General features: G+C 38.8%; 1 protein-coding gene across 1 annotated transcript; it reads left to right on the top strand.

Moving 5' to 3' along the window:
- Positions 1-11,529: 11,529 nt before the first annotated feature.
- On the top strand, positions 11,530-14,452 carry LOC140004751 (uncharacterized). Its single transcript, XM_072044895.1, has 3 exons — positions 11,530-11,914; positions 12,709-14,215; positions 14,392-14,452. Exons 1-3 carry the CDS (start codon positions 11,530-11,532, stop codon positions 14,450-14,452), a joined length of 1,953 nt encoding a protein of 650 aa, XP_071900996.1.
- The last annotated feature ends 8,972 nt before the right edge of the window (positions 14,453-23,424 follow it).

Raw genomic sequence — 23,424 nt, 5'->3', positions numbered from 1 at the left:
CTTTTCTCATGCCTCCTCTATCCATGGTACTGCATTTAGGTCTAAGATTTTTTTTTTCACCTAATTCATCCCAACAAATAGGAGATCTACATTTTCGTCCACCAAACATACCCCTTACCGGCCCCGAACGTCAAAGAAGTACCCAAGGTTCGTCGATTTCCTCGATCAAACCCTTGCCAGCTCGATTTGACCAACTAGCCCTGGGTTGGACTTATAGTCCCAGATATATAGTAATTCAGGATCTGGTTTATAGCCTCAAGTATTCAGTAATCAGGAATGGAGTTGTTGGCTACTATCCAACGCTCACGCAGTAATGATTAGAAACGTTGGTTGTCACTTTTCAAGTAATGAATTCCAGTCAGGAGTAAACAAGTCAAGAACTTTGTCCTTTACCGAAGATTTTCCAATTTACCTGATTGCTCTGAGACTGGTCTAAAGCAAGAGGTCCAACGAGGGCTCAATTCAGCCGTTACCAACTTACATTCACGTATAAGCATGAGTAACCCTAAATTCTACTTATCCAATGTCTCGAATAAGGTCCAAGACCCAGTTCAACCACTACAAGAGAAATGTAGTTGGTCTACAATTTAAGAGAAATGTAGTTGGTCTACAATTCAACTGCCACAAGAGAAATGTAGCCGGTCTATAGTTCAACCACTACAAGAGAAATGTAGCTAGTCTACAATTCAACCGCCACAAGAGAAATGCAGACGGTCTACAACCATGCACATCAACATGCAAGTCCACACGCAGGATCGATTAATTCAAGTTCATGGAGGTCGAGTGCGAATAAGGACACATTCGCCTCGCCATAATCAAGTCACAATAATGTCCAACAATCCACATTTTCAAGCATTCCAAGTATTTCAAGCCAATATACAAGTTACATACAAATCAAGTTACTTGTTCATGCATGAAGGAGATATCAAGTGTTTAGTCAAGTCAAGTCAATTGAGTATACGTAAGAGCACACTCGCCTAAATAGGTTCAAATCACAAATAAGCTCAACATATCATGTTTCAAGTATTTCAAGTCCAAATAGTTGAAAATTGGGTGGTTATAAAAACCTGATCAAACAAGAAAACTGGAGGAAAATTGCAAAAATAAAAAATTTCCTTATCAAATCCGGCCACATATTGGCCGGATTCAAGGCCGGATTGACAGGGAAGACTTATTATTTTCATGATGCTCACCGCCTCAAATCCGACCGACAATCCAGCCACTTTCTAGCCGGATTCAGGCCAGATTTCGGTCATGATTAAATGGTCTCACATGCTTGAACAGAATATCAAAATTTAATCGAGTTAGGTCAAGTGCGATAAAGTACACACTTGCCTATGAGACAATAAATCAAGTACCTAGCAACAATGAGCATGAAATACGCAGTTGGAATACTCACCAATCAATTGCGACCCTTCACTTTATTCCTGGTTTGTCCTCTTGAACATTCTCAAGTCCTGTGGTCACATACTATAATAAAAGACTAGCAATACAAAGTCAAAATATATGAAGAAATTGACGTTCCAAAACTTTATTTAGAACATGCATCAATTTACAAGTTTGATACCCGTATAACTTATCAAAATATAATATTTGCTTGTTCCAATCAAGGAGTAAACCTCATGTACTTACTAATCAACGTTGCAAAAGTCATTTAGAGCACAAGAGCATCACTTATAGTCAAACATTTTGAGAAATTAGAAAAGACGTTCAAAATACAAAGTTGGAAATTGCCAGACCTAAATTGATTTGAAGAAACTCATTTCCTTTCATTTAACCCTCAATTCCACTCATAAAATCAAGCTCCATATGGTGTAACAACTCTAACTTATAGTTGGAAATGAAAGTAAGAACGGTTCTAGGTTAACAAAATTTTTCCAGTTTTGCGCGATACTATTTGGAAAATCATATCTCAAGTTTCTTAAGTTCAAAATTTATAAACTTTATACCGTCATTAAATAGACTCAAAGGGTTACAAATTCTCCAGAAGACACCATTGTAAGATTCTATCCACAAGTTAGTCAAATTCCAATCTAAAGTTGCTGCTTCATCCAGTAAAAAAACAGAATAGGTATGCAAATTCAGTCAAATTTGGAAAATCACAGATATTCATAGGAATTGAGAAAAATTATGAAATTTTCACAGTTGAAAGTACCTGAATGTAGTTTCAAACTCAATAAACCGAATTCAATTCTGACTTTTCTACATCAAGATATAATAGATTTCCTAAGACTGCTCAAGGTTCCCTGCGGACAAATTTTCAGCAGCACTTCCTTTGTGTTTACCAATTTTTTTCCAGCCAATTCAAGGTTTCATTCTCACCACAAAACAGCCTCAAATCAAGCATATACGTACCAAGCCAACAACTCATTAAATCAAAGCATATATATAGCATATAACCATCACCTACTCAAGCTAGAAAATGAAACACTAAGCTGAAATTCATAATCACAAGCTGAAATTTTCTTTAGACAAGTCAAACTAGCATATAAGAACTAGATTTTTCACATAGCTATCAAACCATGTCCAACCCTTAAGCATCATATATAGGCAGAAATGTCACCATAAAAACTGAAAATTTCCAAATCACTACTTCAATCCATGGAATTTCTCATAAATCTACCAAAATTGCAACCCTAAACCACTAGTTTGCATATATTTGAAGTAGAGGAAAGTTTATTGCCATAAATATCTTAAACACTATGCAAAGAGGCTGCCAAGGCCTTTTTCTTCCCAAATTACTCCACCAAAACCCTTAAGCTTCCTTAGTGATCAACTTTTGTGGAGGAGTTTGCAAGATTATCAATTGAAACTCAAGATTCAAGCTAGAAATTGAGGTTGAAGATGAAGCTTATTTCCTCTCTTTTTCCTCTCCATATGGCCAGCCAAAGCTAAGAGAAATGGGAAGAAATTTGGTCAAAATTTGGTTTAGTAAAGGTTAAGAAAAGTCCAAGTCAAAGTCAAGGTCTAATGCTTCAGTGACAATTGGCATCTAAGGGTTAATCCTCATCCTTTTGTCTTCTAATCACTAAAATATCTAGCCAATCTCTAATTATCTCTTAGTACCTTATAAAATAATATCCGTTTGTACAAAACTCCTTCTAATCTTCAAAATTTATTGCACGCACTGCATTAACGGGTCCCACGTCCATAATGTAATTCAAACTTAACATGAACTAACTTATATCAAGAAAATGATTTAAAAACTTGACTCACTTATAAAAATATCTAAGAAATTAAGGTAATAAAGTAAAGTAAAGAAAATGTGTTCAAAGAAATGTAGACACCAAATTTTAAATAATTTTGTATGTTGCATTTAATTCATGATTTTTGTTTCAGATTGTTTGCATTTTAGTTCATTATTGTTTGTTTCGCACTTTTAGTTGTTATTTCATTTTAGTTTTGTTCATTTTTGCTTTTTTAGTTTGTCTAGTTCATTTGCTATTTATTTTTATTTGTCATTTTTGGTTTTATTCATTTTTTTAGTATTAGTTTTAATTTTAGTTTTTATTTTTGCTCTTTTTTAAGCTTAGCATAGAATTTCTCAAAAAGGAAAAGGAAAAACCATTCAAAAATATACTTTAGTCGTTTTGTTTAAATTCAATGTTTTCTTGAAAAAATAATGAAAAAAAAGGAAAAAAAAGAAAAAAAAAAGAGAAATTTGCTCACAAAATATGTTTATTTCTTTTAAATTCAACCTTTTGGCATTTTATTTTATTAAGTTATTTTGAAAAAAAGTGAAAAATGAGAAAAATGAAAAAAGGAAAAATAGAAAGTTGCATTTTTTGTTGTTTCTAGTTTATTTATTTTTATCCAATGTTAATTAAGTTGTTTTTGTTATTATTATTATTTTTATTATTATTATCAATTTTGTTTAATTAATTAATTAGTTTAAAAAAAAAAGAGGGTATCGCGGCATGCACGCTGCAATTTTTTGCAGCGTGCAAAACACAATCACAGAGGCCCGTTGGATGGCTGGATATGAAGGCAAGGGTAAGCCTTCATCCTCACCATTGAGGTGAGGGTTTAGGAACCTGGAGTTCCATATAAAAGGGAAACCACATCCGAGAGATGGAGAGGGAGAGGAAGTAGCGGCGTATAAAAATCAGACGGCTGGAATTTGAGAAAAAGAAAGATACAACCAAGAGTCAAAGAGGGAGACTGAAGGGAACGAGAAAACGGAGAGGAAAAAGCTGTGAGAGGATTGAGGGAGAATCGAAAGTGACGGCAAAAAGAAAAACCAGGAAGAAAGTGATAGAGAGAGGTCTTCGGCTGAACAAGGAGAGGGAGGCTTTGCCGACTAGGAAGAGAAGGAACGAGAAACACAAGGAAAGTGGAGGAGGAACTGCTGGAAACTTCCTTCATCGGCTGGTTTTTACAGATTACATTGGCTTCTGCCAACCTTTCAAGGTATATTTCCAAGTTCCTCATCAAACCTATATTTTAGATATTTACTTGAAGCCCTTGGATGAAGTCTGGTCTGTTTCTTCTTTTCCGTAAATCTGCTGAGTAAGAGATGAACTGTGAATCTTGGGTTCTGTCTTGTTTTCCTTCTTTTCTTGTCTCTGTTGTCAAGGGCTTTGTGGAAAAGCTCGAATTTTTCTGTTGATTAAAACCTTTTTTAACAGCAATCTTGATAAAAATCTGATCTTTCGGGTTGCTGAAGGCTGGAATGGCTGGAATCCCTTTTGATTTTTCTTGCTTTGTTGTTCGATGCTATCTTTTGTGCGTGCTTGTTGCCTTTTCAAATAGCAAGATGCGGAAGCCGTGACTTTTCCTTTGGCTGTTTGAGTTTTGTTTTGTTGGGGTTTAGATACTATGATAGCGGGCTGAGGGTGATTGCCGTGAGTTTCATTTTTTCTGTTGCTGCATTTTTGTCCATTGTCTTTGTTTGAATCTTCAAGGTAGTTTATGTTTGGGTGACATTTGATGATAATGGGGGGGTGAATTCCTTACATGTGGTTTTTAGATGACAAGTGGGTAGAGCTTATTTGAGTTTTTCATGTCAATACTTTTAAGCTAAGATAAGAGAAACAAGGGCTGCTGCATTCGGTCTTACCTTTTGCTGTTTTCTTTCTTGCATTTGTTTCACCAAATTTTGGCCATTCAACTTGATGTCTGATCTTATTTGGAGAGAGGAATTGGATGGGTGAAGTTTGGTTTGAGTTGGCATGTTTGAGTCTAAAATATTTGAATCATGTTTGAGCATTTGCTGGAAGATTCATCAGAATTGCTGATTTATTCGCATAAAATTTTCCAGCATGAGCATGATGTATCTTCTATGTCTTGACTGGTTTGGACTTTGCATTTGTGTGTCATAATGTTTAGAGGTTTGATTGAAAGGTTTATGATCAAGGTTGGTGTTCAAATCTGAAGTGTTTATTTGGAAACATGGCCGCAAAAAATTTTCTTGTTATGAGAAGTTTCTTAGTTTCGGTTTGCATGAAGTTTTTTTAAATGTCTGCATGAATTTCTTTCAAACTATTTGCCTTGATAAGAGATGTTTAGCTATGTTTTATTCAAGTAATTTCAAAGCTGTTGTATGAATTTGCTTCGCTGAAATTGTGGAGCCTTGTGCATAAAAATGTTGCTGCAAAACATTGCCGAGAGTTTCATATGTTGCTGAGTTTTTGTTGCAGAATGCTTCCGTAAGCTTTGCATGGATATTGATCCAAGAACTTGCACTTTAACCCCCCAAGTCCCCCTTTGTTGTATTGTGGCCAAATTATATTTTTATTTCTTGCAATTGAATCCTAAAGTATTTGCAATCTGAATCATGATTTGACCTTTTCATCACTCTTGAACCTTCGAAGTTTTTAAATGTTCTAATTGGGCTCACATGACTGATTAATGTTTGTAATTGGACCTCTTTTACGTGATTATGCCTTGACATGTTTTCATGTGAGTTGTGAACAATCTTAATAGATTTCTAGGATAAAATCATGAAAGCTTAATAACTTGGAGGCTTTTATGGTCTTGGTTTCGTTTGATTTAAGTTTTGCTTAGCTAATATTGTTATTTAACTTTGATAGATAATTTTCCATTTCTTCTTTCGTGATTTTTGCATTGATTGTGAGGGATTCTACCTTAGACCATCCATTTTAGCACTCCATTTTTAGATTCCTGAAACTTTTTATTCGAGACCGAGTTTTGCCTGCACATGCATGGTCTATTCCATATTAAATTTTCGTTTCGTGATTAATTTTCATTTTTTTGTGTTTAATGGTTGTTTCATGTGATTATTTGATAATTTAAGTGGTACCTTGACCCGTTTATTATTTTGGAGGGTAAATTAGTAATTTCACTTCATTAGGGCGTCAATTCAAGGGAGGTACACTCTATCCCTCATTTGCACTTCATTTGACCCTACGTGCTCCTATGTGTTATGTGAATATGCATGTCTATTTCGCTTTCCTTGTTTCTCCTTAATTCCTTGCATTTATTTCATTTACTTTTACTTTTATTCAAGTATTCTTTTAATGGGGTATGTGTACACCTCTTGGCTTGTAATAGTTAGGGATTTAATTATTTTATTCCTTTTCCCCCTTTTAGATTGTAGTAGGGTCTCCCTAATGTAATAGATAGGGCTTGGAGGAGCATTCAATGAAGACCTATCGAAGTTATGTGCCTAGCTAGCAAATGTAATAGTTAGGGCTTTAATTGTCTTATGTGTCTTGCATGCTTAGTTGCTACGTGTTAATTTGCTTTGTTACGACCTTGCATCTAGTCGAGCATGCTAAATGTTATGTGCTATGTGTTTATGAGTGTTTGGCATGTCTACTCGCTTTCCATAGCCATGAATGAATGTGATGGATGAATGTACGTTTCCGCTAGTCCAACGCTAGTAGGAATTCATAGAATGGGGTAGTCCAACGCTAGACCCTTAGGGATTTCCCCTCGTTAGTACATATTTGCGTGTTCATTACATGTCATGCATTTTTCTTAGTTTATCATTTGGCATGCTCCTCGAAACCCTTTTCCCTTCATTTTAGGGCTTTTGCATTTCATGCTAGTTATAGGGTTCATTTGCTTGAGAGTCCCCTTAAATATGGGATATAGACGAGTGGGGCTTTTTCTAAGCCTTAGCACGCTTGTATTCCCTCTATAAAAGGGCAAATTGAGTCACGATTTAGATCTCCCCGTACCCAATATGCATGAATTCCCTAGGCTCATGCATTTTTAAATCCACTCTACCATTTTCTACCCTCGTCACACTTTCATTTTTTCCTCCCATTTTGCACACGTGCACCTTTATGTTTCTTCACTTGCACACGAAACACTTTTATCATTACTTGCACACATGCACTTCATATTATCCTTTCACATACCGTATCTTGCCCACTCACGTGCACATTTTCACTTACATATTATTGTCTTTTATTACCTTTTTCAAACTCATGTCCTCACATTGCATACATGCATTCCATTCATTTGCATCCCACTCGCATTATTCGTGACTTCTTCAAAGGATCGTTATTGGGCTTCACAATTAATGTGATTGGCACCACTCAACCTTTGAAGAGAAATTTCCCCCAATACCCCTAGGTCTAGGGTTTGCATTCATGTAGTGCATCCAAATGTAATAAATTCTTTGGTTAAAACAAGAAAATTTTTGATTAAATCATGCAACTAGCCTTAGCTAGGTCAAAGGGGTGCCTTGGATTTTATCCTTGCCTTCCCCTTTGTCAAATGTGACTCCCGAACCTTTTTCTTTGGTTTACGTGGACTAGGAGTCGTTTAAAAGGGGTGTCTTACTACTTTTTCCTATAATTTTCTTTAAAAATTTATTTTTTGGTGACTTGGTACACCTTAACTCATTACCAAGTGGCGACTCCAATTTTTATTTCAAAAATCCTTTTTAAACTATAATTTTGGGTCAAATCGTCGCATTCTCAACCCCCCATTTAGACCCATTTTTTTTCTTTAAATCACAATTCATTTTCCAATCACAAAAAATACATTTTTTAAACCATTTATTTATTTATCAAAAAATGGGGCGTGACAGTTGGCGACTCCACTGGGGACATTCGAGAGTCCGAGCAAATTTGATTTAATCAACCTTTTTCTTCTTTTAACCTTTTCATATATCACATTTGGGTGTTTTAGGGTTGCATTTTTTTTCCTTTTTTAGGATTTTGCATTTCACGCGTATCCAACTACTCCCTCACTCGCGAATGTATGATTGATTGATTGGATGTATGTTTACTTGCTTATTTCGCGCTTGCATTGCATTTAGGGGGGGTGTGTCACCCTAGAGCCTCGCGTTGGTTCTTGATCCCTCCTCTCCAAACGAGCACTAGCATACGTGCATACGCTTTAATTATTTTTACCCCTCATTTATTTTTCTTTTAGTGGCTTGTCACGCCACTCCACCCTATTAGGATTTTAGGCGACCCACTTGGACGTGTGATCACGACACGATGTGTGTGTAGCATGATCCGATGGGTCACTCGACCTTCCGCTTTAAGCTTTGGGTTGATAGCCTTTAGCTTTTAGTCGAAGGTTGAGGATTTTTTATAGATTCACTCAAACACGTAGCCGTGACACGATGTGTGCGTAGCGGTGTTTGGGGAATCGCTCGAGCCACCGACAAAGGACCTTGGGATTGATGACCCTTGGTTTCTAAGTTTGAAGGCTCGAGGACCTATGACCTATCGAGTCTAGATGCATTAGTAAGCCAAGCCTCATGCATCCATATTAGAATTGCCTAGGGTAGAGTCTACCTTACCCTAAATTAGCAAATACTATTCATGAGGGGAGGGGTCCCAACCCTCTTTCCTTATTTATCTTTGTTGCCTTTTATATTATCTAATTGTCCAAATGTGTTATGTGATTATGTGTTGAGCTCACATTTCCTTGTCTTTTGTCTTTTGCATTCACAAACATTAAGAGATAAAAGGTCTGACATGACATTCTTTTAGGACCTACCCTTGTAGATAGGCTATTGCACGTTTGACAAATTATGGTGTATTTCGTTCATAAATTCATAATGCCATACCATTTTAGGCCTACCCTAGCAAATAAAGGGTTCCTTAGGTCACGTTTCATTTCAAATTGCATATTTTATTGTTTTAATAAAATGGCATCATGCATAAATCCTAAAAAGGGAACGCCACGTAGGGAATCCCGTTTTAGAAATAAAACCAACCCTTTTGTGTCCCATGGGTATTTAACCCTTCAAGGGACTGCACGTTTAAGTTATCGCATAACTGGAGGAATGAGACTCGTAGGTAAGGTAATTGACAAACTACCTTCTTCATTATCAGATGGCTTGCCCTCGCCGCATCTACCAATTGTTAATACCGTCAACTGAGGTTCAACAATGGCCCACCTTCATGTTACCTAATGAACTGCATCAAGTAGCCCAATTTTTAGGACCAATTGGAGACTTTAAGGAGATCAAATCCAACAATTATTTGGTAGAGGCTTTAGTTCATCTTTGGGACCCCGAGTGTACTGCTTTTAGAATAGGCAATAGGCAAATGACTATAACACTCGAAGAAGTAGCTGGCCTCCTTGGTTTACCCACACGTGGAACTGCCTTGGTGTTTCCATTTGCTTCCGACAAGGCCGAATTTTGTCAAATTATAGGATTGAAAGAGTCCGTGCTACGAGGGTCAGATCAGGGCGTCGCCGTGAATATTCTGTTTGAACGATTTGCGCCACGCGACGGATTCGAGAGGCATGTGACGGATTTTGTGTTCACTTCCAAAGCCGTATGGGAGCGCAAAAGGCTACTAGTATATGGGGTAGTTATGGCGGGGACCTATCTCTTTCCGCGAAAAGATCAAAAGATAGACTTTAAATCAGCAAAAATTGTGAATGATCTTTTCTTAGGAATTCAGGGTAAGCAATGTTCTATAGTTCCGACCATTCTCGCAGATATTTTCTTAGCTTGTACTGGTTGTCGAAAGGGAGAAAAGTTTTTCCATGGGGCGAACTTGGTTTTATACATATGGGCTACGGGACATTTTAAGAGACAAGCATCAGTTGCCGATAGTTTACCGGTGGTTGGATATAATTGGGTAGTCACACATCCCAAAAGAGTCAACGAGGGAGATCTACCAAAGAATGCATCCGAATGTGTGGACTACTTGGAAACATTGCAAGATTTCAACATTAGGTGGGTATTAGATTGGACAGACTGCTTTGAGCCGATACTTCGCACTAAGGAATCAGAACGTGTTCTCTTGCTAGGTACTCAAGGAATCATCTCATATACCCCGAAGAGATTTCTCAGACAACTAGGTCGCATTCAGGGGCCGCCACCAATTTTCGAGTTTAGTGAAGTCACCATTTTCTTTGATCAGGGGGTATGCCCAAAAGAGATCCCTATGAAGAGCCAAATCACTGAATCTTGGAGAACAATATCCGACGATAGAAGCATTCGTTATCTTCCGGAGCTCAAACAGAAGGGGGTAATGACCGCACCATACGAGGATTGGTTGAAAGATTCCACCACGCAAGGGTTGCAACATGAGCCATATGAGGAAATTGAGAAGCTGAGAGCCATCATTAAAGCCAAGGATATGGAGGTGGTACAGTTGAAGAAATCCATCGAAGCGCACAAAGGAAAGGCAGAAGAAAACAAGAGGTTATATGAGAAGGAGCGAGAAAGGCGCCAAGAGATGAAGCGGAAATGTGGGGAATTATATGATCAAGCCGAACGTGTCAAGATGCCATATGCTAGAGAAAGTAAAGACTCTGTACTAGATAGGCTTAGGAACTTTGGTGATCTTGTACGAAATCGCCTTCGCGATATGATGTAAACAGATGTATTTGGTTTCTGCAATGAAATGAATCTCTTTTCACAAAGTGTTTGTCAAATAACAGGTTTGATTAATGGGTCTCATTCCGAAAGTGTTGCATCATGCTAGGCCTACCCTTGGCACAAAAAGGGTTCTCCAAATAAGACATGCATCCGAATTGTTCGAATAGCTACTAACTCATGTCTTTTTCTTTTTCTTTTTCTCTTTTGAATAAATTGCAGAAAATTTAGTAACGATTGGTTTATCTAAAGAAGTCTTTTGCATTCTCAGGTAAATTTTCAAAATAGCTTTTCAGAAAAGCCCCATTATTACGCGATCTCGAAGTAAAGCCCAAAGGAATCGTGTAGACATGAGTACTCAACCAGAATCATCCGATAAGGCCGTTACAACTACCCAGCCAGAGGCCGCAAGTCCTGGGGTTCAGTTGACAGAGTTACTCACAAAATTTGGGGAAATGGCATCAGAAATGGCCGCTCAGAAGAAGTTGATTGACGAGCTCGTTAGTAGCGGAGTGCAACCTGAGCCTGTACCCACTACACAACCACAATCCGAACCATTTGTTATTCCTCCATTTCAAACCACGTTTGAGGGAGCTTTCAACCCGCAATATGCTTATACTCAAAATCCTCCTTTCTATCCTCCTTATGGGCAAGGATTTCAGCCTCAAGGCGACCCAAACATGCATCTGAACCCACCAACTTTTTATCAGCCTACCGCAGAGCCTGTGGTACCGGAGCACACTTTTAAAAATAAGCCAGAAATGGGAGAGTCGTCTGCCCAGATTGATATGAAGCTACTTAAACGCTTGGATCGTTTTGATGAATTCATCCGGAAAAGCCAAGGTCTAAACAAACAAGGGGTGTTGGATTATGATGATTTGTGCCTGTTTCCGAACGTGCAACTGCCGGTGGGGTTCAAGACCCCTAAGTTCAACAAATATGATGGAACGGGTAACCCTAAGACACACTTGCGCTTGTTTGCCAACAAGTTGGGCAAGCCAGTGGATGATGAGAACTTGCCGTTGAGATTATTTCCAGAGAGCTTAGAAGGGGATGCCCTCGATTGGTATTCGAATTTAAAGCCAGAAGAAGTGAAGACCTGGCTCGATCTGTCCAATGCCTTCATCAGACAATATGAGTATAACTGTGAGCTGGCACCAACCCGAACTACTTTGGAAGGAACGAAGAGGCGGCCATCTGAAGATCATAAGACATATGCCAAAAGATGGAGAAAGATAGCTGCGAAAGTGGAGCCTCCGATGACCGAGGATGAAATTATTCACACATTCATAAAGGCGCATGATCCTCCATACTTCGAAGAGATTTTCCGTATGACCGGATGTTCGTTTGCTGCAATTGTAAATAAACTTGAGGAATTTGATGATTTTGTGAGGGCCGGAAAAATTGTTAATGTTTCTGCTCTCAAATCCCAGTTGGATGCTTTACAAGGTCAAGGAAGCAATGTTAAAAAACCGCCGTTCAAAAAGAAGGAGGGGGATGCAACCTTTATCTGGAACCAAACCCTTCACCTAGACCCCGATACCAACACAGCCCAATCTACCAACCCCATTACCCTTACTACTCAAATCCGCACCCTGTATATACTACCAACATCCACCACCCTAGACCTCGCCCAAGCTATCCTAACCCACCTTCAGTCCCTTTTCAAATTTCTCAACCGAATCCACCCCAAAATCGACCTCGCCCTCCATATAACCCAAGATTTCCTACCCCAAATAGACCTGTTTACAATCATCCTCAACCTCCTGAACCTTACAACCGACCCCCTAGCCGTACATTTACCAACCTAGGCAGGCCTCTGGATCAATTGTATGAACAATTAAAGGCTGCCGGGAAAATTGGTACGGTGCCCCCTCCGACCTACCCATATGGCATGCCCGCTTGGTATAACCCGCAATCCGTCTGTGCTTATCATTCAGGGGCCGCTGGATATTCGACTATTGATTGCAAGGCGCTTAAGCATAAAATCCAAGATATGGTTGAATCTGGAGAGATTGTAATCAGAAAAAGGGAGACACAAGGGCCAAACGTAAATAGAAACCCTTTACCGGAACATGCCAATATCATTGGGGTTATTCTGGATGATACGGAGTACGTGGAACCAGACAAAGAATTGGCAAGGGAAGCTGAAGTGTTTGGGGTCACAGACCAACCCTTTGTCATAGAATTGCCATTTGAAGAGGACGAAAAGCCCTTTATTTTGGATCTCACGCCAGCTAAGAGTGAGTCTTCGGAGCCGGTGGTTATTAAATTCCCGAAGCAGGAGCCTGTTCTAAGTCTGCAACAAGTGCCATGGAATTATGATGAACCTGACGTACAGATTGGGGAAAAGTCAATTGCAAAGAAGCAAGTGTCAGTGGTTACCAGATCGGGGAAGATTGCAAGTCCATTTGAAGCTACCATTCCGATTCAAGCAAATAACTCCGAGCCGCCCGTTAAACCAACAATCACCGAGAAAGAAACCTTGGATTTCCTTAAGAGACTTCAGAGAAGTGAGTACAATGTAGTTGAGAAGCTGAGCAAGTCGCCTGCCCAGATATCCATGTTGGATCTACTTTTTTCTTCAGATATGCATAGGGACGCGCTGATCGAGGTGTTGACCAAAGCTCAATTCCCTAAGGACATTTCAGTTGATAATTTCTCACATGTAGTTGGAAATGTGTTATTTACCAAGCAAATCACTTTCTCTGACGAGGAATTGCCGGCGAAAGGCATTGGACATAACAAGGCCCTGTATATAGTTGTAAGGTGCAACGGAAAAATGCTGCCGAAGGTGTTGATTGACAACGGATCTGCGCTTAATATCTGTCCTTGGAGCACCTTGGAGAAGCTAGGATTGCAAGACATCAAGCTGAGGCCTTCAGGGACCGTATTCCGAGGTTTTGATGGAGCACAAAGAGAGCCAATAGGAGAAGTAGACTTAGTGGTCGAGATGGGACCCGCACAATTTCAAATAACCTGCCAAGTCATGCACTTTCCTAGTGTTTATAACGTTTTGCTTGGAAGGCCGTGGATTCATAAGTCCGGAGCTGTGCCGTCTTCATTGCATCAGTTGCTGAAGTTTGTAGTAAATGACAAGCTGATAACTATATTTGCCGAAGAGGATTGCCTTGTAATCACCGATTCTGGGTCAAAAGAGGATGGAAGCCGCAATGTCACCATGACTCCTCATAACACGGCTGATATCGTCTCTGTAAGTTGGATCACAAACGAGGAGCGAGCTTTACCAAAGGCCGGTGTCATGATGGCCAAAGAAATGATCCGTGGAGGCTATGAATTTGACAAAGGGCTGGGACGAGATTTGCAAGGAATTCTGAAGCCAGTGGAGATTGTGGAGAAAAATGATTCATTTGGTTTGGGTTTCCGATCGACTGCCAAGGACATCAGAGAGATCAAGGAACGCAAGAGAGCGAAGAAAGAAGGAAGGCAAGGGGCTCTTGACATTCCACCACTGCATTATACTTTCCCACGACCAGCCGAGGTGATCATGTCAGAAATTAACCCAGTTGACGAAATTGAAGCTAGTTTGGCCCAATTGTTCGTTGGGGCAACATTTGAAGATAGTTTTTCAGACGAAGCTGAATTTCCTGACATCCCTGAAGGATCAATTCCCAATTGGACAGCCAAGTTTCTGCCCATTCGGAAGGAGTTTCGGTAAACTGAAAGGGGTTTATCATTCATTTGAATTCATGAAAATACTTTTGCATCTGTAAATAGCCAATGAAAACAATTTTACTTTTGACTAATGTTTGCGCATGTAAATATTGTTAAGTTTTCATTTCCATTTGCTTTCAATCAAAGGTTTTATGAAAATGCACAAGTTGTTCTTGTCATGTTGTTGTGCTTATTCATTTGTTTATATTTTTGTCGTATTGCTTGACCATTTGTTTGTTGTATGCTTATTTGCTTATTATCCCACATTCGTTAATTCTTTCAGATGGCCAAAAATAAAACTATTTGACCCTTTGGATATCACAGTTCTGGAATACGATAATGGCAATCTCTATATCACTCACGACTTGGAGGTTTGTGAATTCGAGCTCCAAAGCGAGAGTGATAATGAGGAGGTATTCGATTCTTTTGCAAAGGACCTTGAACAATATGAGAAAAAACCAAAACAAACCTGGAAGAAACAGAAAAAGTTAACATTGGCACTGAGGATGAGGTTAAGGAGGTGTAAATTAGTATTCATTTGAATGAAAGGCAGAAAAAGGAGATGCTTGAATTCTTGACTATGTTCCAAGATGTATTTGCATGATTCTATGATGATATGACTGGTATTTCAACTGATGTGGTAGTGCATAGGTTACCCACAGACCCTTCTTTTCCACCCGTAAAATAAAAACCCCGAAAATTCAAACCAGATATGAGCCTCAAAATAAAGGAGCAAATTGAAAAATAACTCAAAATCAACATTATCATTGTTTCCCATTACCCAATTTGGCTTTCGAATCCAGTCCCTGTTCCAAAAAAGAGTGGAGAGGTGCGAGTTTGTGTTGATTATAGAGACCTCAATAAGGCCAGTCCTAAAGATGATTTCCCTCTGCCAAATATTCACATTCTCCTGGACAATACCGCCGGACATGAAATTGAATCTTTTTGTGATTGTTTTGCTGGATACCACCAGATTTTGATGGCAGAAGAGGATAGAGAAAAGACTGCTTTCATTACCCCTTGGGGCACCTTTTGCTACCGAGTCATGCCTTTCAGTTTAAAGAATGCCGGGGCTACCTATCAGAGGATCATGACCACCCTGTTTCATGATATGATCCACCGGGAGATGGAGGTCTACGTGGATGACATCATAATCAAGTCTAAGAGGGCAGAAGACCATTTGATTGATTTGAAGAAGTTGTTCGAAAGGTTGCGGAAGTACAATTTGAAGCTAAATCCTGTGAAATGCGCCTTTGGAGCACCCGCGGGTAAGCTATTGGGATTCATTGTCAGCAAGAAGGGCATAGAGATAGATCCAGCAAAAATCAAAGCAATTCGAGATATGCCAGTGCCGAAAACTCAGAAGGACGTGAAAAGTTTTTTAGGGAAGATCAATTTTATTGGGAGGTTCATTGCCCAGCTAACTGCCACATGCGAGCCATTGTTCAAATTATTGAGAAAGAATGTACCGTTGTATTGGAATGAGGAGTGCCAGCAGGCTTTCGACAAGATTAAAGATTATTTGTTGCATCCACCAGTCTTGGTGCCGCCCAAATCGGGTCGACCTTTGATTATGTATTTATCTGTACTCGATGGAGCAGTAGGGTGTGTTCTAGGTCAGCACGATGACTCTGGAAGGAAGGAGCAAGCCATCTACTATCTGAGCAAAAAATTCACACAGTATGAGACTAATTATTCATTCATTGAGAAAAGCTGCTGTGCATTGGCCTGGGTAGCCCAAAAGCTGAGACACTACTTATTGAGCCATACCACTTATCTTATTTCCCGATCTGATCCTTTAAAGTATCTCTTGGAGAAGCCGATGTTAACTGGACGTCTGGCAAAATGGCAGATAATTCTCTCAGAGTTCGACATTGTTTTCACTTCACAAAAAGCTGTCAAGGGGCAAGCTATAGCGGATCATTTGGCGGACAATCCAAGGGATGATGATTATCAGCCACTTCATACTTATTTCCCTGATGAGAAAGTTTTATTCGTAGGCGCTACAGACGATATAAGTGAGCAAAGCCCAGAATGGAGGCTTTTCTTCGATGGAGCTTCGAATTCTCTCGGAGTTGGAATTGGGGCTGTTCTAGTTTCACCCGAAGGGAAGCATTACCCTGCGGCGGCCAAATTGCAATTTGCCTGCACAAACAACATGGCTGAATATGAAGCCTGTATTTTTGGTCTCAAAATGGCTTTGGAAATGGAAATCAAAGAGTTGATAGCTTTCAGTGATTTAGACTTGCTCGTGCACCAAACCTTGAAGCAGTGGATAACCAAAGATTCAAAAATTCTGCCCTACCATTGTAATCTGCTCACTCTGGCCAAGCAATTTCAAAATTTGGAGTTCAGACATCTTCCACTAGCCCGAAATGCATTTGCTGATGTTTTGGCCACCTTAGCTTCTATGACCCAATATCCTGATGAATTGAGGATTGAGCCAATTCCGATTCAACTTCAAGACAAGCCTGCCCACTGTTGGGTTGTAGACAAGTCCTCCGACAAAATTCCGTGGTATAATGATCTTAAGGAGTTTCTCAAAACAGGATCTTATCCTTTGCATGCTAATACAAAGGACAAGAGTTTCCTGCGTAGAATGGCTTCAAAATTTTTCTTAAGTGGAGAAGTTGTGTACAAAAGAACCTCAGATTTGAATCTTTTAAGGTGCATTGATGAAGACGAAACTCAATACATGATGAAAGAAGTGCATAGTGGCGTTTGTGGACCTCACATGAATGGCCATTTGCTAGCGAAGAAAATCATGAGAACCGGATACTTCTGGCTTTCTATGGAGCATGATTGTATAGATTTTGTCCGGAGATGTATAAAATGTCAAATGCACGGTGACATTATACACGCTCCACCCACTGAATTGCATAGCATGACTGCCCCATGGCCCTGTTCAATGTGGGGTATGGACGTGATGGTACAATCGATCCTCCCGCTTCAAATGGACATCGATTTATCTTGGTGGCGATTGAGTACTTTACTAAATGGGTTGAAGCACAGTCATTCAAACATGTCACGAAGAAGGTAGTGGCCAATTTCTTGAGAGATCATATCACCTGTCGCTTTGGAGTACCCGAAACGCTTATTACAGACAATGCCAAGAATCTGAACAATGACATGGTAGATGGACTATGCGAGCAGTTCAAGATCAGACATCGTAACTCTGCCATTTATAGGCCTCAAATGAATGGAGCTGTAGAAGCCGCAAACAAAAATTTGAAGAAGATTATCCGCAAAATGATTGAAAGGCATCGCAATTGGCATGAAAAGTTGCCTTATGCTTTAATGGCGTACCGGACTTCTATCCGGACATCGACTGGGGCAACGCCATATTCACTCATGTATGGAATGGAAGCTGTATTACCAGCTGAAGTTGAAATTCCGTCGCTACGAATCCTCATGGAAGCTAAATTGGAGGAGGCTGACTGGATCAAGCAGCGCCATGAGCAACTGACTTTGATCGATGAAAAGCGATTCAATGCTATTTGTCATGGTCAGTGCTATCAGAAACGTGTGGCCCGGGCTTACAACAAAAAAGTCCACCGGCGGGCATTCGAAGAAGGTGACAAAGTACTAAAGCGGATTTTGCCAATGCAAGATGAAGCTAAAGGCAAATTTGCTCCAAATTGGCAAGGGCCGTTCATCGTCCAAAAGGTATTACCTGGCGGAGCTCTTATCTTGGCGGAAATGGATGGACGGACATTCCCTCAACCCATCAACTCAGATATGTGCAAAAAGTTTTTCATTTGATCATGCAAATTTTCTTTAGAAATTCATGCAAATGGCGAAATGCAAGTCAGGCCATCTTCTTTTACACTAAAAATATTTTATCTCTATTTGTCCCCTTTGAGCCATCAGAATTGACAAATTTCGTTTGATAACCCTTGAGAATTGCAAACCCCACACTGGGGCAAATTTAGTTTTCAAAGAAAAATGCAAAAATGAGAAAAAAAAGAAAAAAAAAAAACAAAGACAAAGAAAAGAAAAACCCTATACTGGGGCAAATTTAGTTTTCAAAGAAAAATGCAAAAGTGAGGAAAATGCAATGAAAAATGCAAAGAGAGAAAGTCCGATCAAACTGGGGCAAATTTTACTCAGTTTCAGAGTTTGTTTTCAAAAGAGTGCAATCTCAAGTTATTTCACTCCTCGTATCAAATCTGCTTTCAATCCTTAACCTTTCTTGAAAAACACCCCACCTGACTTCATTACAAAAGCCCAAAGTCCTGGTTTTCGTCACTTGCTGCATTTTTATTAGAAATTTGCTAATCAACTGGCAGGTGATGTCCGTAATGTTTTCGCCTAATCTCATAAGGGAAATACATTTTACTGATGCCAGAAATCTTTAATTCATGTTTCTGAGTCGATCATGGTCGAGATATTTCATGGTTCTTTAGGTGAAAACCCGAAAGGGCGCCTCGAAAAAAAAAAGAAAGAAAAAGAAGGAAAAAGAAAAAAAGAAGAAAAAAAAAAGAAAGAGAAAAAAACAAACAAAACAACAAAAAGGGTGGGGGCAACCTTGGTGAAAACCCGAAAGGGCGCCAAGGCGGGTTTTTCACAACAGACGAGCACGAGAAAGAACAGCTGGTGACCTGGTTCATTTAGGGTTTTCCTCATATTTGTGATACTTCTGCCAGTATCGGATTCCGAAGCAAAAATATCCAAAGTCTTGACTATGATTTTCGTTGGCTAAACTTGTATTGTTCTTTACAAATATTCTTTTGCAAAATGTATCTTTATGAACCTCTTGGTTGTTCTCAATTATTTGTGTATGACTGCTTATGATTGTCTACATTCTTTTGCATGCTCATCTTTGCCTGACATAGGAAATAATCTTGCATATACATTGATTGTTATATGATAAATTTTCACGCATCATTCTTTCACCATTGAATTCAAATGAATGATAAACCCTAAGGTTTGTGCAAAGATAAGGGATTCAATCATCAGTTACAGTGAGTAAAATGCAACAAAACTGCCACCTAGATTGGGTGACGTGGTACATCCGTATTTTATCAGTCTCGGAAATTGAAAGGTTTCAAGTTCGATTAAGGCAAACGCCGCAGAGCAGAAGTAAAAAACATCACAAGACTCATGTTTACACGATTCTCAAGGCAAACCGGATCAAATAATGGTGGCAAATCCATTATTTCTTCTTTTCTTGCAGGGATGTTGCATTTACAAACAAAAGCAGCCACTCTACTTTTGGCGCCTAAATCAATGACAGGCAAAGCTTCCCAGTAAGCAGGGATCAATGTTATTTGCAAAGCTCGATCATAAAAAACAACATCAGCTATCGCTTCAATCACAAAGATCCAAATTTCCCTCTTGGTACAAAAGTTGAACTATTCTCAGGTAAAAAGCTCAATTCATTGTTTAAACTTCCCCAGTGAAGTCCCGTTTTAAATTCCTGTTCGGGTCAGTCCCGTTTTAAATTCCTGTTCGAGTCAGTCCCGTTTTAAATTCCTGTTCGGGCCAGTCCCGTTTTAAATTCCTGTTCGGGTCAGTCCTGTTTTAAATTCCTGTTCGGGCCAGTCCCGTTTTAAATTCTGTTCGGGTCAGTCTCGTTTTAAATTCCTGTTCGGGTCACTCCTGTTTAAATTCCTGTTCGGGCCAGTCCCGTTTTAAATTCCTGTTCGGGCCAGTCCCGTTTTAAATTCCTGGTCGGGCCAGTCCCGTTTAAATTCCTGTTCGGGTCAGTCCCGTTTAAATTCCTGTTCGGGTCAGTCCCGTTTTAATTTTCTGTTCAGGCCAGTCCTGTTTTAAATTCATGTTCGGGTCAGTCCCGTTTTAGATTTCCTGTCCGTTCGAATCATTTTGCAGCCGAATAACACAGGTAGGTATTTGGTGTCTACTTTTTTGTCTTAAGTTTTTTCAAAACTCAGACAAAGAGGGGCAAACTGTAGACACCAAATTTTAAATAATTTTGTATGTTGCATTTAATTCATGATTTTTGTTTCAGATTGTTTGCATTTTAGTTCATTATTGTTTGTTTCGCACTTTTAGTTGTTATTTCATTTTAGTTTTGTTCATTTTTGCTTTTTTAGTTTGTCTAGTTCATTTGCTATTTATTTTTATTTGTCATTTTTGGTTTTATTCATTTTTTTAGTATTAGTTTTAATTTTAGTTTTTAGTTTTGCTCTTTTTTAAGCTTAGCATAGAATTTCTCAAAAAGGAAAAGGAAAAACCATTCAAAAATATACTTTAGTCGTTTTGTTTAAATTCAATGTTTTCTTGAAAAAATAATGAAAAAAAGGAAAAAAAAGAAAAAAAAAAGAGAAATTTGCTCACAAAATATGTTTATTTCTTTTAAATTCAACCTTTTGGCATTTTATTTTATTAAGTTATTTTGAAAAAAAGTGAAAAATGAGAAAAATGAAAAAAGGAAAAATGGAAAGTTGCATTTTTTGTTGTTTCTAGTTTATTTATTTTTATCCAATGTTAATTAAGTTGTTTTTGTTATTATTATTATTGTTATTATTATTATCAATTTTGTTTAATTAATTAATTAGTTTAAAAAAAAAGAGGGTATCGCGGCATGCACGCTGCAATTTTTTGCAGCGTGCAAAACACAATCACAGAGGCCCGTTCGATGGCTGGATATGAAGGCAAGGGTAAGCCTTCATCCTCACCATTGAGGTGAGGGTTTAGGAACCTGGAGTTCCATATAAAAGGGAAACCACATCCGAGAGATGGAGAGGGAGAGGAAGTAGCGGCGTATAAAAATCAGACGGCTGGAGTTTGAGAAAAAGAAAGATACAACCAAGAGTCAAAGAGGGAGACTGAAGGGAACGAGAAAACAGAGAGGAAAAATCTGTGAGAGGATTGAGGGAGATTCGAAAGTGACGGCAAAAAGAAAAACCAGGAAGAAAGTGATAGAGAGAGGTCTTCGGCTGAACAAGGAGAGGGAGGCTTTGCCGACTAGGAAGAGAAGGAACGAGAAACACAAGGAAAGTGGAGGAGGAATTGCTGGAAACTTCCTTCATCGGCTGGTTTTTACAGATTGCATTGGCTTCTGCCAACCTTTCAAGGTATATTTCCAAGTTCCTCATCAAACCTATATTTTAGATATTTACTTGAAGCCCTTGGATGAAGTCTGGTCTGTTTCTTCTTTTCCATAAATCTGCTGAGTAAGAGATGAACTGTGAATCTTGGGTTCTGTCTTGTTTTCCTTCTTTTCTTGTCTCTGTTGTCAAGGGCTTTGTGGAAAAGCTCGAATTTTTCTGTTGATTAAAACCTTTTTTAACAGCAATCTTGATAAAAATCTGATCTTTCGGGTTGCTGAAGGCTGGAATGGCTGGAATCCCTTTTGATTTTTCTTGCTTTGTTGTTCGATGCTATCTTTTGTGCGTGCTTGTTGCCTTTTCAAATAGCAAGATGCGGAAGCCGTGACTTTTCCTTTGGCTGTTTGAGTTTTGTTTTGTTGGGGTTTAGATACTATGATAGCGGGCTGAGGGTGATTGCCGTGAGTTTCATTTTTTCTGTTGCTGCATTTTTGTCCATTGTCTTTGTTTGAATCTTCAAGGTAGTTTATGTTTGGGTGACATTTGATGATAATAGGGGGGTGAATTCCTTACATGTGGTTTTTAGATGACAAGTGGGTAGAGCTTATTTGAGTTTTTCATGTCAATACTTTTAAGCTAAGATAAGAGAAACAAGGGCTGCTGCATTCGGTCTTACCTTTTGCTGTTTTCTTTCTTGCATTTGTTTCACCAAATTTTGGCCGTTCAACTTGATGTCTGATCTTATTTGGAGAGAGGAATTGGATGGGTGAAGTTTGGTTTGAGTTGGCATGTTTGAGTCTAAAATATTTGAATCATGTTTGAGCATTTGCTGGAAGATTCATCAGAATTGCTGATTTATTCGCATAAAACTTTCCAGCATGAGCATGATGTATCTTCTATGTCTTGACTGGTTTGGACTTTCCATTTGTGTGTCATAATGTTTAGAGGTTTGATTGAAAGGTTTATGATCAAGGTTGGTGTTCAAATCTGAAGTGTTTATTTGGAAACATGGCCGCAGCAAATTTTCTTGTTATGAGAAGTTTCTTAGTTTCGGTTTGCATGAAGTTTTTTTAAATGTCTGCATGAATTTCTTTCAAACTATTTGCCTTGATAAGAGATGTTTAGCTATGTTTTATTCAAGTAATTTCAAAGCTGTTGTATGAATTTGCTTCGCTGAAATTGTGGAGCCTTGTGCATAAAAATGTTGCTGCAAAACATTGCCGAGAGTTTCATATGTTGCTGAGTTTTTGTTGCAGAATGCTTCCGTAAGCTTTGCATGGAGATTTTGCATGGATATTGATCCAAGAACTTGCACTTTAACCCCCCAAGTCCCCCTTTGTTGTATTGTGGCCAAATTATATTTTTATTTCTTGCAATTGAATCCTAAAGTATTTGCAATCTGAATCATGATTTGACCTTTTCATCACTCTTGAACCTTCGAAGTTTTTAAATGTTCTAATTGGGCTCACATGACTGATTAATGTTTGTAATTGGACCTCTTTTACGTGATTATGCCTTGACATGTTTTCATGTGAGTTGTGAACAATCTTAATAGATTTCTAGGATAAAATCATGAAAGCTTAATAACTTGGAGGCTTTTATGGTCTTGGTTTCATTTGATTTAAGTTTTGCTTAGCTAATCTTGTTATTTAACTTTGATAGATAATTTTCCATTTCTTCTTTCGTGATTTTTGCATTGATTGTGAGGGATTCCACCTTAGACCATCCATTTTAGCACTCCATTTTTAGATTCCTGAAACTTTTTATTCGAGACCGAGTTTTGCCTGCACATGCATGGTCTATTCCATATTAAATTTTCGTTTCGTGATTAATTTTCATTTTTTTGTGTTTAATGGTTGTTTCATGTGATTATTTGATAATTTAAGTGGTACCTTGACCCATTTATTATTTTGGAGGGTAAATTAGTAATTTCACTTCATTAGGGCGTCAATTCAAGAGAGGTACACT

The sequence above is a fragment of the Coffea arabica genome, chromosome 4c (assembly GCF_036785885.1).
Source record: "Coffea arabica cultivar ET-39 chromosome 4c, Coffea Arabica ET-39 HiFi, whole genome shotgun sequence".
NCBI lineage: Eukaryota > Viridiplantae > Streptophyta > Magnoliopsida > Gentianales > Rubiaceae > Coffea > Coffea arabica.
This window is presented reverse-complemented; position numbering and strand designations above follow the sequence as displayed.

Coding starts and splice junctions, on each gene's coding strand:
- LOC140004751 (XM_072044895.1), top strand. CDS start 11,530: ATGGGAGAGTCGTCTGCCCAGATTGATATGAAGCTACTTAAACGCTTG. Junction 11,915..12,708: donor CAGACAATATGAGTATAACT/GTGAGCTGGCAC, acceptor CTTATCATTCAG/GGGCCGCTGGATATTCGACT. Junction 14,216..14,391: donor AGAGCGAAGAAAGAAGGAAG/GCAAGGGGCTCT, acceptor ACATCCCTGAAG/GATCAATTCCCAATTGGACA.